A 20,140-nucleotide genomic window follows, 5' to 3' on the forward strand; every position below is an offset into this window, starting at 1 on the left:
AGCATTGATATACGCAATCCCATCTGGTGAGTCCTATCTGCTCTATTGAGAGAAGGGGGGCAGATTCTTCCCTGATCATGGTCCTGTCATGTCTGCTCAGCGAACGTTGAAGATCCTTTCCCTCAACGTCAACGGCCTTAACTCACCGATCAAGCGTAAGAAAATGGAACGCTTCATTAGGCGAGAAAGGCCAGACATTGTCACCCTCCAAGAAACCCATATCAGAACGGCTGATAGGGGAAGGATCAGGCTCTGGGGCTATGCCAGGGTGCTACAGACGACGCAATCCATAAAGAAGGCAGGTGTCCTGCTTGCGCTCAGGGATGGGTTGGACCTACGCATAACGGGGAAAAGATTGGATGATCAAGGGAGGTTTCTAGCGGTTTCTCTTGAGGGATATGAATTCCATTTTACGGTTGCAACGCTATACGCCCGCAATACTGCACAGGACGGCTACCTGCAAGAGGCCCTGGGGAGGTTGGAGAAGTTTGCCACGTCCCATATTGTCCTCACTGGCGACTTCAATATTGCGTGGGATCCGGCGAAGGATCGATCCCCGGTAGGGATGAGCTTGCAGGGGAGACCTTCTCAGGCCCTGAAGGAGAAAATCGCTAGTCTGACCCTGGTTGACGCTTGGCGGGAGTTACGGGGAGAAGCTGTGGGGTATACCATTTTTTCTCATGTCCACCGATCCCATTCAATAATAGATTACATCTGGCTATCACTTAACCTGCTGGGGAGGGTGCAAGACATTTCACTGGGATCTACAACCTTGTCGGATCATGCCCCTCTCTATATCATTGAAGGCGGTCACCAGACCAGCGGGGCTGTGGAAATGGCGCTACCCTGATTCTCTCTTCAGGGACCCCGTGTTGGCCCGTGAAGTTGACAAGGAAATAGAGCGCTTCTTTGTTGAAAATCCTGAAGGGGACACAACGCCACAAGTTAGGTGGGACGCTTTTAAGGCTACACTGCGGGGCTCGATTATAGGGATCAAGGTGATGCGCGACAGGGAGCTGAGGTTGGAGGAGGCGCATCTAGAGGAAGCTTTAAGGGGGATAATGGCCAAAATGGGTCCAAATCAATCTCCGGCCACAAAAACGGAATATAGAGCAGTGCGTAGTCAGCTAGACTTCATTCAGACTCGGGCAGCGCAGAGGAGCTTGCTCTTTCTTCGGCAGAAATATTATATCAAGGCCAATAAGGCCGACCGACTGCTCTCGAGAATGCTCCGAAAGGAGCAGGCAGCTAAGATCATAACTAAGATCAAGGTGAGGGGCGGGACTGCCTCTACCAATACTGATGACATTGTCAGGAAGTTTTCTCTCTTCTATACCGTCTTGTATTCTTCCGAGCATCCGTAGCAGGTGGACCAGCTGAGCTACCTAGACAAGGTGCATTTGCCCTTCATACCGCAGGAAGAGAGCGAAGCCTTGGAAAGGGATATTTCAGAGGACGAGGTAAGAGAGGCGATAAGAGACCTGCCCACGTTGAAAGCCCCCGGTCCGGATGGCTACGTCGCAGAATTTTATAAGCGCCATAAGGACCTACTTATCCCTAGGCTAACCAGCCTCTTCAATCAAATGGGTAAGTACAGTGCTCCCCCGAGATCTATGGAAGAGGCGAAAGTTGTTCTCATTCAGAAAAAGGGCAAGGATCCAACTGAATGCGCTTCCCATCGCCCCAGAGCCTTAATTAATGTTGACTCCAAAATCTATGCTAAGATCTTAGCTAAGAGGCTTGACCATCTGGTGCCGAAGCTGGTCCATCCGGATCAGTCGGGATTTGTTAGGGGCAGACAAACCAGCGACAATGTCAGGCGGCTGGTCCACCTGGTGGAGAAGGCTCACAAGTGAGGAATTCCTGCTCTGCTCATGTCAATAGACGCAGATAAAGTATTTGATCGGGTGGAGTGGGGATTCCTTTTCGCAGTCATGCAACGGATGGGCTTCAGGCCCAAATTCATGGATAAGATCAGAGCTCACTACAGGAGCCCAACCCAACTTTTTGACAATCCGCAGTTTGCCCTGGGGTATAGCACATCCGCGTTTCAGGCATGGTACCAGGGGGGATGTAGAGTGGTGCGGGACATGTGTGTGGGGGGGGTATGGTTAAGCCTTTTGATCAGTGTAAACTGGACTTCACTTTGGGAGAGGAGGAAAGATTCCGTTATTGCCAACTAAGGCACTGGCTCACTCACTCTTCATTGAGGCAAGCGGCCACTCGACAACTAACTCCCCTTGAGAAGTTCCTCAGTCGGGAGTCGGGAGACAAGCATCTCATCGCAGACTTATATATGATTATGAAGGCCCGGGAGGCTCCTCCAGTGCGTGCATATGTGAAGGCTTGGGAGTCCGCCACCGGTGGCTCTCTGGGGGACGAGGACTGGGCGTGGTTGTGGAGACAGATTCCCAGGCTGACTAGGTTCCCTCCAAATAAGGGAGATGTGGCTGAAGCTTCTTACCCAGTGGCATCTGACCCCTGTTAAGCTTCATAGAATCTACCCCGGGGCCTCCCCTCTATGTTGGAGAGAATGTGGTGTGGAGGGCTCTTGGGAGCACATATGGTGGGAATGTGCCCGTTGATTGTGAATTTCTGGGCGGCGGTCCGTGACGCACTCTCCCAAGTGTTGGAGCTGGATCTTGGGAACAACATGGGCTTGGCTATCCTGGGACTGTGGGGATCCTTGGCAGCGATCAAGAGTAAACCGGGTCGTAAGCTCTATGTCATTATGATGATGGCCGCAGCAATGGTAATAGCCCATAGGTAGAAATCAAAGGACCCCCCCCCCCCCCCCTATGATCACGAATGGGTGGCTAAGCTTTGGAACTTGCTGGCGCTTGAGTGGCTCACTTACTCAATTCAAGGTCAACATCACAGATTTAGGGCTGATTGGGCAGCTATGTTGGAATACTTGTTGGATGGTCCAAGGCAGAGGTGGTGTCCTCGGAGCATGAGACTCTTGGGTATAGTAGTGGATTCACCTGGAGAAGCGGTCTTTTGAGGGACCTAATCTATTTGGGATGGCTCTTCCCATGAGGACACACTGGGATGTGAGGGGGATACCTGGAACCTTCTCTGCAGAGCAATTACTGGACCATTGCACTACTCTCAGACCGTGAATTTTGGGGGGGACTGAGGGTGGGGAGGGCGTTTGGGGTGCATTGTTACTTGTTTGATATGAAAATGCCAATAAAATCTATAATCAAAAAAAAATTCCACTACAGCAGTGGCAACCACTTCGGCTCCCCAAAGGGGTGTACCGCTGCAGGGCATTTGTATTGCTGCAACTTGATCTTCGATACACACGTTCTCAAAACATTACTGTCTGGACACATCTGTTCTGGACGCTAGGTTTTGGAAAGCAGTTTTACACAATCAGGGTTCGAAAATGAGGAGAGCTGGGAGCTATCTAGCTCCTGCTTTTAGCATTGTAGAGCCTGGTTAGCTTGAAACCAACCAGAGGCTACTTTTGGCTCCTAGGGCCAACTGGTGTCTTCCAAATATGTAAATGTGACATTAACTTTGAGCATTTGAAAACGTTAATAAAGAACAATTAGAACACATCTAATGCGCATTTAAGCACAATGGTTCATACAAAATGGAAACAAATTTAAAGGAGCATCTCTTTTAGCTCCTGGTTTCCCTGTGGTAGCTCCTGCCTACAGGGTGATGCCGAAGCTGATTTTAGCTCCTGCTCATCAAATCTCAAATACTAACCCTGCACAATATATACCATTAACAAAATCCATTGATCCCATCTCCTTTTATCTAACTGATATGCAAGTCTATCGAAGATGAGGAATTTTTGGGAGGACACGATTCATTAGAAGAACAAATTACTTACCACTAGTAATGTTATTTTGACTGGATGTTCCTCCCATGGATTCCTCATCGTCCTCATAGCCTACACTTCTAACTGTGGGTGAATTTTTAATATACTTCTCTTTCAACACCCATGCGGGTTATGTAACCTCAAGTCGTCTGCGAAAGAGGGGAAAACTAGAACTGAGGCAACGGACGCAGTGCGTGGTATTTATTCCAACATTGATGTCGCGTCTGAGCAGTGGGATGGAAGCTGCCGGGGTATGTCGACACGATGATGCACGTCCTCTGCTGTCTCAAAATTTCAGAAATGCAAGCAGGATAATGGTCTATATCAAAGATGAGCAATTTGTGGGAGGAACATCCAGTAGAAAGACGATTAGCAGCTATTCTTTCCTATTTGCAGGTAATTCTGTCTACCTTAAGCTGGCAACTGTGAGGGAGTTCTCTCCTTGACAATGTTCCTAGTAGTCTGGGAAGAAAGTGTGGCTTTGTATTTCCATTAAGTGTAACTTGGCTTTCTGCTGCCCTTTTGGATATCAAATGAGTGAGGGGTATGTGTACCTCAGGACTGCCTCTTTGGGAGGGTGGAAAACACTATTTGGTCTGACCCATTATCTTCCTCCTGACTCTGTAAGCATGTTTTGCTAGTACGTTCTGGCTTTTCCGCAGTTGGGAATTTGAGATTGTGGTAGATGTACTAAGACCGGGGGATGCATGTTCCATCCGCCTTCCTGGCCTAAGTGATCTGAGTGGGTCTTCAGTATTCCTTCCCTTTATCTAGTCTGGGTTTTGGTTTCGTTCAAGAGGGGAAATATAGGACATGTCGTTTTTTCTGGTTTCTTCATTCAAATGTGAATGATCTATGATGATTGGGAATTTGCTTTTGCTGTTGATAGCTGCTGTTGTGGACCTTGCGATACCATGGCAGGTCCATATGGTGAAGTCCATGTGGTCTTTTTGCCACACCTACCCAAGCTGGTAATATGATTCTCCAACAACAATGCAATCAACACAGTTACTGGAGCCGTGCAGCTGAGTCACAAACACACACTTGGTAGCAAAACCTATACAAGCTTTGCCAACTATCTACTTGCCCAGGGCACAACCTGTTTATGTAGTATACTTGTCCTTGACAACCAAAAACTTGTCCCAGGAGCCGAGCTATAGGAATTCCATATGCCTGCTCCTCCTTAAAGTGACATTTCTCCTGCATGGGGTCTGTCATTTATTCACATTCTCATGAATATTCTCTGTCGTCAGGGTGGGAATCCTGGGTAAAGAGAAAATCAGTTTCAGTTTAATTTCTGAACTGTCAATCTCCTAACAACCAATCACTGAGCTCTGGGTCATACTGCCCCCAGCCAATGACTGCCCTCTACCCAAGCCCCTCCTCAGGCAGCCATCTTCAGATTTTTACCGCACGTTCAACTGTTGGGAGTCCTCGTGTTTAGCTCTCAAGCTTTTACTGCGTTTATTGTTTTTTTCAAGAGTATTACTCAACTTTTCGGTCAATCAGGCCTTGTGCTCTATTAATCAACCCATCCGATTAACGGAGACCCGTTGTCGGATTTCTCAGCGCCTCTCAAGGGCGGATTTCATTGAGTTTCTTTGTGGAGGCTTCCAGAAGATTCTCAGGCCTACACCGCATGGACCATGTCGGAGGAGAAGGAGGATTTGGTGCGCCTGTGCAAGTTCTGCGCCACCTGTGGCTCGCGGAATGTCTTCTCGGACGACAAGCATTCCGAATGTCTTTACTGCCTGTATCTGGCGCACAAGGAGGATGTGTTAGGGAGAATTCTCATAAATGGCTGTTTTCCCTTATCTAAAGTGTCCTCCAGCAGGGTTTATTTTTTTCACTTGGTAAGAGTGTGAGCCTTTTTCCCACTCTTACATGTGTTTTGCTGTGTGTATTTTCACTGTTTGTGTGATCTTGGGCACTGGAGTCTCACCTACTCCATGTGCACCACCTTGTGTGTGTATTACACAGCACCTTCAGTGCAGTGACAAAGGGTCTTTAAGACTTCTCCCATTTTTCTGGGGCTGACTACTGTCCCCCAGAAACAGGTAAAGTTGCCATCAACTTTACATAGTCACTTTAAGGTACAGACCCAGTACACCCCATCTTACATGGAGTACTGGAAAGGGTGAATTCTTATCCCTTTTTGTCTGTGCCTCTTGGAGCCTTGTTTTGCTCCCTTAACTTCAAGACTTGGCTGGTGGCAGCGGTATGTACCTTAACGTTTCTACCGCGATTATATTATATAACCGTGGTATTGTTTTAGGCTATTATATTCGCCTCGAACATAAACCCGCTTGACCAAATATATTTTATTTTGGTTCCGGCTGGGTTTATTCGCCATTTCTTTTTGTTAAAGTCTTTCTCATGTTTTTCTCTGTGCGCCAAACCGGGGATGATTTCTTTGTTCGCTGTCTTTTCGTGGGCTTCTGCACAGAAACCCTCCTTAAGACGCCTGATAGTCTAGGTAGGCAGGATGTGAGGTAGGGATCTTTGGAACCCTGCCATGGGTTGCCTTAGTAACCCAAGTCATACTCTTTTCTGATTGGCTAAGGGAACTGTCCTTGCCAGGCCAGCTACCCAGGCTGTATGAATGGGGGAAAACAGCATAAAAAGTAGGTCTCTGGGACTGAGAGAGCAGAGTTGCCACTGGAACGAAAGAACCAATGAGGAACTGGAAGAAGAGGACCCCTACAACGAATGAACCGCTCGGTGAAGCCCTGCTGCAGGTCCGAATCTCCAAATACGACGACAGAGAAGATCCTCCAGGAAACTTCTTCCCTTGAGCTGGTGGGCCCAACCAGTTTGCCCAAACTACAAGCCAGGACCCCTCCTCTGGTCGAATTCGCTGTACAGAGCTACAGTGGGCTGGATAGGCAGGAAGGTTGGACCCTGCTTGGGTTTTAAGGAGCGCACCATTTATTCGTTGTTTTGCTTTGCTGCTGGTTTCTTCCCTGGGTGGTGCAGGACCCTCCAGTCTTCCTACTTCATGTCAGTACGACAGTCGCTTCAGGAACTGTGAGCCTGCAGGAACCACCAGGAACGTCCGCCTCAGCTACAGCTCCCTCTCAGTTTTAAGGTACTGTGCAAATCCGGTTGTGCGTTTCGCTCAGCCGCGGTGAAAGTGTTTGAAATCTTTCTCCAATCCGAGGGCTTGTCCTTCTCTTCTTTTACATAACTTTTTTACCGACCAACCTCATCCAGAAACTGTGCCACGAACTTTACCGCAAACTACATTGAACCTATTCTCTTGAGCAAAAGATTTTTGAACCATTGACTTTGGCCCTAAACCTTTTCTATCTGATTTTACCCTTGTAGTCTCTCTTCTTCAGGTAGGTGCCCTGCTTACTTAACTGTTGGTTTTGCCTAATCTCTAATAACTTTGTCTTTCCCTCCCTTTTAAATTGCTGGAGTGCCATTTTGCTATCACTTCATTTAGTGAGCTTAACTTGTCGGGAATTTAAGGGAAGTGGTGTGGTGTATTTATGATTGTGATTTTTAACTTGCTTATAATAGTGAAATGTTATACAACTGTTGAGTAAATAAATATATATTCTTTTACTTAGAAACCTTGAGTCAGTGTTTGCCTGAACCATAGTAATTGCTGTCCCTTGTGTAACCACTTGTACTGCTCACTTACTCTTGAGATAAGTCTGGCTACTCCGCTACTGCTACCACTATAACTGTGTAGTACTGGCTTGTACCAAAGGTGAAATTGTACCGTCACTTGTAGTCTTAATTTTGTGTAGTGTTCCCAAAGGGTACTGCATATGATTCTGCCTAACAGGATGATTGTGCGTTTTGCTAGGAGATGTCCTCGCGCACGATGAAGGATCGGCACAGGCGGCTGAACGAGTGGCTACAGGCCAAGGCCCCTGCTCTGGGTGGGTGCCAGCATCATGCCTCACCCAGTGCCAAGAAGGCTGAGCGGGCTTCTAAGACCTTTGAGGCTGCCCCTCTCGCAGGTGTCCAACAGAAGGCTAAGCACTGCAAGTCCACTGTCACCGGGAGCACAGTTGCGACGGGCTCCACAGCGGCCAGGGCGCGTTGGATGTCTCCAGCCTCCGTCACCAGCCAACGCTCAGGATCTTCGGCCAAGAGGAAGTCGGACCATCCGGGCAAACCCAAGGAGAGGCCCAAGTCCGTCCTACCGGAGAAGGCCGAGCAGGACCAGGCTCCGGCCTTGACCGTGAAGGCCCAGGTGCACCCGGCGAAGGGCCAGCCTGCCATCGAGGGGGTGCACTGACGAAGGCCGCCGTGACGGTCCCACAGGACGCGACCCTTAAGACCAGGATGTCCCTTGAGGCTGCGTTCCGGCCTATAGAGAAGACCCTGGAGAAGAAGATGCCAGTCATCTCCCCGAGACCTTCACCACTGGATGCAAAGAAGGGGAGCGTGGCGTGGCCCTCCAGGGTACGGCTATCTACTCTGAGTAGCTCATCGGTCTGCAAACCGTCCAGGAGGAGGGAAACATAGGAAGCAGGCCCTACGACAAGCATGCCGACGAAGGCGACGGCGTTGAGGACACCGTTGAGGAAGAGCAGCAAGGTGACAATGGTCTGGGCTCCCAGCCGGTGCTCCAGATGCCACGCCCACCTCCGGTACCTCTCAGTGGACATCCTTTTGGCACTGCATACACTGGTCTCGGGAATCCAGACAAGGATGCCTGTTGCGCTGGCGGCCCCAGCACCGGCCAACCGCCCCACAGGGCAACCCCCGGCCAAGAAGAATAGTACACCCTCCACCTCCTTGCCACCTTTCACCCCCGTCGGCCCCCTCTCCCTCCGGAGGGATGAGATGGACCCAGATACAGCAACGACGGGCACGGACAATGGCGGGTTAGGGGGACTCTTGTCTCCGCCGCCCAGATCTTCACCGCCGGACGAGATTGTCTCGTTCCACTCGATCTCAAGAGCATCAGAGTTTTTTCAGCTCGCTCTGGAGGAGAAGGAGGGCTTCCTATATCGGCGCAGAGAGGCGAAGAGGAAGACAATCCTCTCGGTCCCACTTCTGGATGACATTTGGGACGAGGGTTTGTCTCTCATATTATTTTTTTTTATTTAACCCTTCCACGGCCCTGACAAATAGGGATCGCCTTCAGAAGTAGTACAGGGTGCTGGACTCCGCGCCCAGTTGTTTATGGGCTCAGCCTTCTCCAGACTCTGTGGTGTCTGCGGCAGCCAGGAAGAAGTCCTCGGGTGGTTCGGCCTCGGCAGCTTCCACCCCACCGGAAAGCGAGGGCAAGACGTTAGATGCCATGGGATGACGGGTCATCTATTCTGCAGCGACTACCATCAAGGCCGCCAACGCACTCTCCATCGTGCCTCGTTACGACCAGGAGTTGTGGTTCAAGATCGCTCCCATCCTGGACTTACTCCCCGACGAGAAGAGGTCAGAGGCACTGGAAATTCTGCAGGAAAGTGAGGTGGCGTCGGACCACGCCATCACGGTGGCCACGGACATTGCCGATGCAGGATTCCGTCAAATGGGCAACAGCGTTTGCCTTTGTCGTCGTGGCTGGCTCAATGCCACCAACTTTCGGCAGGACGTTCAGTCAAAGGTGCTGGACATACCCTTCGACGGGGACAATTTATTCGGGAAGGCTGCGGATGAGTCTCTACAAGCCATAAAGACGGACACTGAGACGAAACGTGCTTTGGGCACTCTTCAGCAGCGGAAGCCGTCCTTTCGGACCTCAGGCAGCAAGTCCCAAGGATCCTCCAAGGAGTTCGCCGGGGGATCCTCCTCTTACTGCCAACCCTCCCGCTCTTCGGCCCTGGAGTCCAACACAGGCCACGCCAAGGCCTTCGGAAGAGGACGTTGCTGTCGCCAGTGTCCCCAATGCGGCCCTTTGACGTCCAAGGAGGACTGAACTGACCATGGTGTCGGACCCCCACCTGTGCACCCCAGTGGGAGGCAGGCTGGCGAACTTCGTCAGCGTGTGGAAAACCATCTCCATTGACCCTTTGGTGCTGGACGCTCTCGCCCACGGACACACCCAGGAATTTCAACTGAAGTGTCCCAGAATACCACCAGTGGCCCGGCAGCAAAACCACATCCCTCAGCTGTTGCTGGAAGTGTGGGCCATGCTAAAGAAAGGTGCGATAGAGCTTGTCCCGAAGAGGCTCCCGAGTGTACTCAAGGTACTTCCTCATCAGAAAGAAGACCGGGGGCTGGAAGCCCATTCTCGACCTTTGTCCACTAAACAAATACATCAAGTCCCAAGAATTCTGCATGGTTACTCTTCAGCACATGCTCGCAAAGCTGGAAGAGGGGGACTTCCTGTCGTCGCTGGACTTAGAGGATGCATACTTCCACATCCCCATTCACAAAGAGCACCGCAAGTTCCTGCGTTTCGTGGTGCAAGGGGAGCACTACCAATTCAAAGCCCTTTCCTTCGAATTGAAGTCGGCGCCAAGGGTCTTCACCAAGTGCCTGGCACCAGTGGCGGTGCAGCTGCGACTACGGGGGGTTCATGTCTATCCTTATATGGACGACTGGCTCATTCGGGCCAGCTCGAAGGAGATCGCCATCGACCACACGGCGAGGACCGTGCGCCTACTGACAGATATGGGGTTCTCGGTGAACCATGCAAAGTCCTGCTTGATTCCATCGCAGAGTGTCGTGCCTGGCGTCTCCATCGGAGGAGAGGATAGCAGCCATCTTGGGCAAGGTACAACGGCTGTTGGCCCTGAAGATAGCAAGGGAGAGGCCCATCAAGTCTCTGCCTGGCATGATGTAGTCATGCATATACCTCATTCGGCTGTGCAGGCTACAGATGCGCCCCTACAGGAATTCCTCGACGCCCATTGGATTCAAGTGTCAGAGAGCTTCGATGACAAGATCACTCTGGACGAGCGTTTCCGTGGAGCGATAGGTTGGTGGGGGGCTCACGCACATCTGTCCAGAGGCGCAGAGTTCCAGACCCCACTGCAGCAGGAGACGGTTGCGACAGATGCCTCCCTGGAAAGATGGGGAGCTCACACCAGAAGTCTTCACGCAAGAGGCCTGTGGCTACTGGAGGAGAAAATGTTGCACATCAACGTGTTGGAGCTGCGGGCAGTGTTTTGGGCCCTCAAGTCTTTCCTTCCGTCCCTCATAGGCAAGGTGGTGCAGGTCTTCACGGACAATGCCACCAACATGTTTTACATCAGGAAGCAGAGGGCACCAGATCCCCGGCGCTCTCCAGAGAAGCACAGGACTTGCACCGACCCTCATCACGTTTCATCTGGCAAGAGTGAAGAACACAGTCACCGACTCTCTCAGCAGGGAGCTGCGCTCTTGCCACGAGTGGAAGTGTCGTCATTACAAAGTGAATCACCTGTTCCGCAGATGGGTCAATCCCCAGATCGATCTCTTTGCGACCGCGACAAACACCAAGTGCCGGAGGTTCACCTGCAGGTTTCCTGTTAGGCAGAATGACATGCAGTCCCTTTGGGAACACTACACACAATTAAGACTACAATTGACAGTACAATTTCACCGTTGGTACAAGCCTGTACTACACAGTTATGGTGGTAGCAGTAGCGGAGCAGCCAGACTTATCTCAAGAGTAAGTGAGCAGTACAAGTGGTTACAAAAGGGACAGCAATTACTATGTTTCAGGCAAACACTGACTCAAGGTTTCTAAGTGAAAAAATACATATTTATTTACTCAACAGTTGTAGAACATTTCACTATTATAAGCAAGATAAAGAATCGCAATCAAAATACACCACACCACTTCCCTTAAATTCCCGACAAGTTATGCTCACAAAAATGAAGTGGGAGCAAAGGCACTCCAGCAATTTAAAAGGGAGGGAAAGACAAAGTTATTATAAATTAGGCCGAACCAACAGGTAGGTAAGCAGGGCAACTGAACAAGAGAGACTACAAGGGTAAAATCTGACTGAAAAGGCTTAGGTTCAAAAGTCTTTTGCTCAAGATAATAGGTTCAATGTAGATCGCGGTAAAGTTTGTGGCACAGTTTCTGGACGAGGTTGGTCGGTAGAAAAGTTAGGTAAAAGAGAAGAGAAGGACAAGCCCTCGGATTGGAGAAAGATTTCAAACACTTTCACCGCGGCTGAGCGAAACGCACAACCGGATTTGCACAGTGCCTTAAAACGGAGAGGGGGCTGTAGCTGAGGCAGACGTTCCTGGTAGTTCTTGCAGGCTCACGGTTCCTGAAGCAACTGTCGGACTGATCAGAAGTAGGAAGACTGGAGGGTCCTGCACTACCCAGGGAACAAACCAGCAGCAGCCCCAAACAACAAATAAAAGGTGCGCTCCTTGAAACCCAAGCAGGGTCCGACCTTCCTGGCTATCCAGCCCACTGTAGCTCTGTACAGTGAATTCGACCAGAGGAGGGGTCCTGACTTGCAGTTTGGGCGAACTTGTTGGCCCCACCAGCTCAAGGGAAGAAGTTTCCTGGACGATCTTCTCTGTCGTCGGATTTGGAGTTTCGGACCTGCAGCAGGGCTTCACCGGGCGGTTTAGTCATGGTAGGGATCCTCTTCTTCCAGTTCCTCGTTGGTTCTTTCGTTCCAGTGGCGACTGTGCTCTTCCGGACCCAGAGTCCTGCTTTTTATGCATTTTTCCCTGTTCATACAGCCTGGCTGTCAATCGCACAGCAGGGTGGCTGGCCTGGCAAGGCCAGTCCCCTTAGCCAATCAGACAAGAGTGCGACTTGGTTTGCCAAGACAACCCATGACAGGGGTCCGAAGATCCCTCTCTCACATCCTGCCCCTCTAGACTATCAGGCGCCTTAAGGAGGGCTTCTGGGCAGAAGCCCGCGAAAAGACAGCGAACAAAGGAATCATTCCCGGTTTGGCACATAGAGTGAAACACGAGAAAGACTTTAACAAAAAGAAATGGCGAATAAGCCCAGCCGGAACCAAAATAAAATGTATTTGGTCAAGCGGATTTATGTTCGAGGCTAATATAATAGCCTAAAACTATACCACGTTTATATAATATAATCGCAGTAGAAAAGTTCGAGTACATACCACTGCCACCAGCCAAGTCTTAAAGTTAAGGGAGCGAAACAAGGCTCCAAGAGGCACAGACAAAAAGGGTAAGAGTTCACCCTTTCCAGTACTCCATGTAAAATGGGATGTACTGAGTCTGTCATTTAAAGTGACTATATAACGTTAATGGCAACTTTACCTGTTTCTTGGGGACAGTAGTCAGCCCCAGAAAATGGAGTCAGAGGGAAGTCTTAAAGACAACCCTGTGTCACTGCACTGAAGGTGCTGTGTAACACACAAAAAAGTGGTGCACTTGGAGTAGGTGAGGCTCCAGTGCCCAGAATCACACAAACAGTAAAGATACACACTGCAAAACACATGTAAGAGTGGGAAATAGGCTCACACTTTTACCAGGTGAAAAAAATAAACCCTAGAAATCCAGCAAAGCTGCTGAGGGACTCATTAGGTAAGGGGAATCAGCTATTTATTGAGAATTCTCCCTAACATTTCCCCAGCCGGGGAGCATGGGGACACATTCTCATTCCCCTGGGATGTCCGGTTCCTGTATGCATTCCCTCTGTTTCCTTTGCTTCTTCGACTAGTCAATCAACTCAGACAGTCCGGTGTGGGATGATCTTCGTTGAACCGGCGGGGCCGAGGCAGATATGGTACCCGGACCTTCTCGACATGTCAGCATTCCCTCCAGTCAAGCTTCTGGTGGTCGCAGATCTTCTCACCAGGGAAGGAGGCACAATTCTGCACCACATCCCAGGATTGCTGAACCTTGAAGGCCTGACTCCTGCACCTTTAGAGTTCAGGGGTTACGATCTCCCAGCGGACTGCAAGGAGGAGCTTGCTAAGGCCAGGGCGTTCTCTACTCTTAAATGCTACAGACATAAATGGAAGAGGTTCGCTGTTTGGTGCCGTACAAAGATCGACCCTCTACGAGTCACAGCTCCGCAGGTGCTGCCGTATTTGCCCTTGCTGGCCAAAGCAGGACTGGCCCATGCCTCCATCAAAGTTCATCTGGTGGCTATCTCCTGCTACACCAGATCTCCGGGACGGTTGTCGTTATGGTCACACCGTCTGGTTAAGGAGTTTGTCAAAGGACTGTTTTGTTGGTTCCCACTGGTGAAGGCTCCAGCCCCAGCGTGGGAAAGTAATGTGGTACTGACTAGGCTCATGGGCCCTCCATTTGAACCTATGCAGACAGTTCCATTGAAGTTTGTCGTGGAAGACACCGTTCCTCGTGGCCATCATCTCTGCACGACGGGTGGGTGAGATTCAGGCCCTGTCCTGTAAGCAACATTACTTGACTTTTCACGACACAAGGGTAGTGCTGAGGACGCACCCCTCCTTCATGCCCAAGGTGCCGTCAGACTTTCATCTAAACGAGCCCTTGGTGTTGCATGTATTTTCTCTGCCGCCTTCGTCACCTGCTGAGAGGACTTTGCACTTGCGGGATGTGGCTAGAGCGCTGAAGTTATACGTGGACCGCACAAAGAGTTTCCGGAAGACGTAGCAGCTTTTTGTGAACTTTGGATCTATAAATCAAGGGAAGGCCCTTTCCAAGGCTTGCATTTCCAGGTGGCTCTCCGGCTGCATCACCCATTGTCATCGGTTGGCAAACCGACCGTTGCCTGGCCATCCGAGAGCCCATTCGACCAGAGCGATCGCTGCAACTATGGTGTTCCTGTCTGGTGTACCCCTGCTGGACATCTGCAGGGCTGCTACGTGGAGGCGACGCACACCTTCATGAGATGGGATTCCAGGGAGGAGTCCAGAGTCGGCCAAGCAGTGCTGCCCAACCTGTTTGCTTGAAGGTGAGCCTGGTGAGGAGGTAAGAGATGCTTAATGTTGATATGTTGAAATGCTTAATGTTGAGCCTTGCCAACTGATTGTGCATGTGTGTACTGCTATGTATTCTTTATTCATGAGCATGTGAATCCATGCCAGACCCCATGCTGGAGAAGGAACAAGTTACTTACCTGTAACTGTTGTTCTCCGGCATGGGTCTGGCATGGATTCACATGCAAACCCTCCCGCCTACCCCTCTGTGGCTCTTCTCTTGGTCCTACTGCCACTTTACATGCTACCAAATCTGAAGATGGCTGCCAGAGGAGGAGGGGCTTAGGTTTTAATATTTCAACTCTAGCTACGAAATTTGATTTCCCCCTTTCATTTACATCAACCAGTGGAGGTGCCTACTTTTCGATTTCATACTGAAAACCATCCCAAGAGTCTTTTCGTGGGTTCCCGCTCAACCCCGGTTTCTCTCCGCGATGCGTTTTTTTTCTCTTCTTCTTCTTCGATAATTCACTTGTATCCATGCGTTTTCCTTTGGATTCCCTGGGAGAAATTGGAGATCTTTCTGAGCTAGACTCCCCAGGCTCTGCACTGATTGGTCATCTCTGGGTGTCTCCGCAGGGTGCTTTTATTAGCACAGCCTCGTCTTCTGAAGAGATGGCATATTGTCAGTTTTGATAATCACACAGCAATCTGCATGGAAATACCAGATGTATGTGATCACTGAACTGTCAAAAATCCAGGCATTGACCATACGGTCTACAAAAACAGTGACACGCAGTGATCACATACCTCACCCATTCCTTTATCCCCATATTTGCTTACCCTTTTCATATCGATTTCCCTTTTGGTGGCACACTTCTGTGTGTGCTGCTGACTTCCCACTATCCCTGCAACATCGGCTCCCTCCCACGTACGTGGGTCTTAGCTGGCGCAGCGCAGCAGGGTTCGTTTAAAAATAAAATACTTTCTTGTCCACCGCTTTCCACGCAAACCCCTGCTGACTACCGCCAAACAGGTTTCCCCTGCTCCCTTTGATTGGTGTCTTGGGAGTCTGTGTTTTTGCTGGCAGCTGAATGCTTTGTAAATGCACATTCAGCATTTTATTGTCTACATTTTAGTACGATACCGGAAATCCCCATCTGTACTGCACTTTTTGCTCTCTTAGCCAGCTGGGGACAATGTTCAATGTCCATCTTTTATTGAAAGTAAACATGGACAAGGCCTGGAATAGAGTAATCTGTGTTCCAGAATCTAACCAGGCACCTCTCTGGCTGCCATGATTATTTAATTTGTTTGTGTGAAAGATCTGTACTCTGCTCAGGACAGCTGGCAGTAGGTTCCTTGTCTGATGAAAAGTCGAGTAAAATCTATGCGCCCTGTCCATGATCAGCTTTCAATTGCGCTGCCCTCATCTTACCATGTTCCAGCAGGTCCCTACACTCCTTGGACCTCCGTAAGGGCGTCTTCTGGGCAACAGACACCAGCACCGGAACCTTCAGATTCCGTGTGTTATGCGGCTCACCACTCAGACATCTGGCCCCACGCAGCCCCCGTCTTTGAGGGGCATCTGGGTTTTCCCCCTTCTTGGAGGCTTTTGCAGCAGTGTGTATGACCGGGATATGCTGTCGCTGCTCTCCCTCCTTTTGTCTGGAGGCTGCGTCGCAGCACTATTTTGAAGTCTGCACTGAGGTGAGATATCTGCTTCTTTCCCATCTCGGTCTATCTGCTTGGCAGAATCATAAAACTGCCATTCCATGCCAGCTTCCAATGTTTCTCCCCTTGGAGGTCGGGGGGCTGTTGTTTAGGGCTATGTTCTTGCCAAATTATGGCTAAGGATCGCACTCACCGACCGTTCTTTTCCGAAGCTCGTGTGGATTAAGTCCACATGGTTCTCCGCTTGGCCACAGCACTCCGATGTTAAGAAATTCTTACTTGCAGACAAACTTGACCAGTTCAGGTCTCTCTTCTCCGATGTTGAATCATAGCACGTGACTTTTTAGAATTGCCCCCACACCATGTGGACATGACAGACAGGGGCATGGCTCTAGACCTTGATGTCTATGAGGTCATACTGCAGTTCAGAATCTTCCTCTTTCTCACTCTAACGCTGGGAAGCACCACTTCGACTGGCTGGGTTTTCTATTACTGCCCAGAAAACCAGCCGATGTTCAGTGTGATCTAAATATAGTTTCAGCTATCACTCCTAAGCCATATGAACCACTGGCCACTGCAGATATTAAGCTGGTGACTTAATAAACCACCATTGTGTTGGTAATCATTTCAGCATGCAGTGTAAGAGATTTTGACCCTCTCAATGGGAGATCCATTTACAGTGTTCCACAAAGAGAGGGTAGAAATGTACAATTAATTTGTTCCTAAAGTGGTAAGAGTTCCATGGTTAACCAGGAGATTTCTTTTCATACTTTTCCCCAAATCCTTCCTCTGTGGCGCAAAGGTTTATCTATCGTCTAGATATGCGTTCTCCATGTGGGAGAACAAAAGGGACTCCGGGATCCTGCTGCAGCAGATTTCACCTGCTTATCTTGTGAGGGTCCTTTTCCCCCTAACTCTGGTGTGCAGAGGCTGGCAGCAGAATGTGTGCAAGAAGGTTACCTTTCCCCAATGTGCACCTAATTGCAGAGATTGCGCAGGGAGAAGGGTGTTGAGAGACTCTGGTGAGCAGCTGTCATGAAGGCGTGTGTCTCAGGAGCGAGAGGGGGCTCCTCAATAGAGTGGCTGGACCAGAGACCCCTTCAGCGAGGAAGGGTGTGGGTCCCAAGAGAAGCCAGAAGTCGCAGAAGTGGTGCAAAATGTGGCGAAAGGAAAGCCAAAGCCAGTGAGTTAAACCTGGCATTCTGATTCCTTGCACGATCACAGCCTAAAAAGCACTCGCGTAAGAGTAGAAGCAAGGCAAAGTTGTTCATTCTATAACAATGGAACTCTTGAAATGTAGCACTTGCGTGTGATAGAGTAATTCTATTTCACTCGTGTGAAGAGCAAACGCTACGGAAAAGCAATTGTTAAACATTTAAACCTCGTAAAAACTATGAAGAAGTGGCTGCATGTGCTTAATTAAGTTTCTCAAAGGAGGAGTGAACTCTGAATTATTATTCACGCAGACCACAATTGCTTCTAAAGAAATGTCAAGTGTTTAAACCATTGTATTTGAAGTTGAAGAGAGCAAGCATTGCCCAAGCCATGAGTATTCCCCTATTGTAACTGAAAGCCTTTCCCAAAGCCCGAAAGCAGTTTAAACAATGCTGTGAGCCTAATAGAACTTAAACATTGCCCAAGATACAAGAATGCAAGCATTACCTGAAGCTAAGAGAGTGGCACCAAAGCTTCTGGGTAATTAGCCTGGCTAACGTTTTCAAAGGGATAAAGGCAAGGTTGGGGATTGGGAACTTGCTACTTCTAAATATTCTTTGAAGCTGGTACAACCTACATTGCCAGAGACTGTTGATGGAAGAAAGTGAGTTCCAAATGCAATTATAGGTTGCTGTGGGTTGCTGACAAGACAAGAGAGTCAAAGAGTCTGCCTCTTTGAAAAGGGATATTCAGAAGAAGAGTGCCTTGCCTATTTGAAGGTACCTGAAACAGGATCTTGTCACAACCAAAACATGTTTGAAGTTACAAAATACTGAAGCTGTAGTGGTATTATAAAGTACTAAAGCTGTAGTATTGTCTTTGGTTGTCAGTAGAGGCAAGACTTCAGTTGCACAAGTGATGTGGAAAGCTATGAGGCAAAGGAACATGCCCTCCTGGGGAACTCTTGTTGAAGTGGAAGTCACCCTAATGGAGATGCCTACTGTGATTTCTAATCTTATCAAGAGAAACATACCAAGAACTGTGTTTTACTAACATTTACAGAAGTGTATTTCTTTTGACTGTGGCAAGTCTTCTTGCATAACTGCAAGTGGTGGCAAAGCATTGTGGCTGGGAATAACGTTGATGCTATTTTGAGGAAGTGGAAAGTCTTTATTTCACCAAGAAGAGAAAAAAAGCTTTGTTGTTGTTGGAACTTTGGTTAACAAAACATTCCCTTGACATTGAAATGTCAAGAACAGAATGGAGACTGGTCTACCTATATGGATTTCTTTGTTTCTTTTTGTTAAACATTGGAGCTGTATTTACCTTGAATCCTGGGGAAGGGAGATCACCCAGGTTAATAAGAGGTTATCAAGAAACTGTAAATCTCATTCTTGATGTTATTTGAATTGCCATATATTTTCTTTGTATTTGATCTTTAGTGTGAGGGCCAGACATCCTGTGTTAGTGTTTCCCTTTATTTTTGTTAGGCAGGGAAATCCTTGTCAGCGTATGGATATTTAGGCGTTTGATCATTTTTATAATTTAATGAAATGGCATGTTTTGAACAATAATCCAGAAGTTGTTTGCCTCGGATTGCTGACCTCTCACAGTAATTATTTTCTTTCTGCACGAAAGCTATGGACAACCCGAGAGAGTCTGTGGGAAGGTGGATTTAGGTCTAGGAAAATAAGTCATTATAGTAATTTGTACATTTTGGTCAAATAAGTTCAACTTCATTTATTTAATTGTTTTTGTCTTTTCTTCCAAGGACCTAAGACGAAACTTCTGAGGTTGGCTGTTAAGTTTTTCCCCCCTGACCCTGGTCAGCTACAAGAAGAGTACACAAGGTAAGGACATTCCTAAATACTTACAATGCTGGCCAATTTGTAAACAAATATGGGAGAAAATTGACAAAGGTTTGATTTAAATGGGTGACCCTGAGGTTTTAACAACACATTTCTGCACTCCTGAACTCCTAGCTATATTTCCCCAATTAAATTTGTGTTCTATATCCAGTGGGATCCATGTGTGGCTTGATTTGTGCATCCCATTAAATTGACGGTAGATGTTGGCATTAGGTGGCCGTTAATAGTGCCCACATTTTATTTTGATTAAGGTCTTCAGCACAGGAATGTTGTTGCTTTATGATTAGTTTAATTGATCAGTGGTCCTAAAAGCGTTTACCTCTAAAGCATTGATTTGAAATGCCTGATTATCATAAAAGGTGGCAGAGAAAAGAAATATCATGGACCACGATGTCTAATGTGTGTGCCATGTACGATTTTAAGAACTTTCTTTTCCATCTTGGCAACATGTTGTAAAACAGCTCAAGACAATTGAACTTTAATTGGATGTAGTACTCTTAGTTATCAGGTGTCCTGGTATTATGAGGCTACTTATTGACAGTAGTGCAGAGCATAAATAATATTAGGGGAATGTTGAAGGTTATGAATTCTATGGAGACTTAAATCCCAGGCAGTTCATTTTACTGAAGTTGATCTGCCCTATATGTGAAAATGGTTTTCATGAGCTGCCCGGAGAGCATACATGGCTTTTAAACGGGCCGCCAGCCCAAGCAAAGCTTGGCCTCAGCTTGGGCTGTGGGTCGCTAAAGGCCATGCCCACCGGTGACTGGCAAGTGAAAGAAAAGCCATTTGCACCCTGTGGTTTTACTGGGTTGCTAATGGCATTCAACATTTTTCATCGGGAGATGTGCGCTGCTAGCGCAGTC

At 48.6% G+C, this 20,140-nt stretch overlaps 1 protein-coding gene across 3 annotated transcripts in view; it reads left to right on the top strand.

The window, feature by feature from the left end:
- Positions 1-20,140, top strand: part of FARP2 (FERM, ARH/RhoGEF and pleckstrin domain protein 2) — a 4,051,843-nt gene that overhangs the window by 643,193 nt on the left and 3,388,510 nt on the right. For all 3 annotated transcript variants that reach the window (XR_011276033.1, XM_069618112.1, XM_069618113.1), the window contains exon 5: positions 19,178-19,256. Coding sequence is in view for 2 of the 3 variants with exons in the window: in XM_069618112.1 (XP_069474213.1) it covers positions 19,178-19,256 (79 nt within the window). In the remaining variant the exon portion in view is untranslated. The remainder of the gene's footprint in view (positions 1-19,177; positions 19,257-20,140) is intronic.

Source organism: Ambystoma mexicanum, chromosome 10 (assembly GCF_040938575.1).
Source record: "Ambystoma mexicanum isolate Mex_15411 chromosome 10, UKY_AmexF1_1, whole genome shotgun sequence".
Taxonomy (NCBI): Eukaryota; Metazoa; Chordata; class Amphibia; order Caudata; family Ambystomatidae; genus Ambystoma; species Ambystoma mexicanum.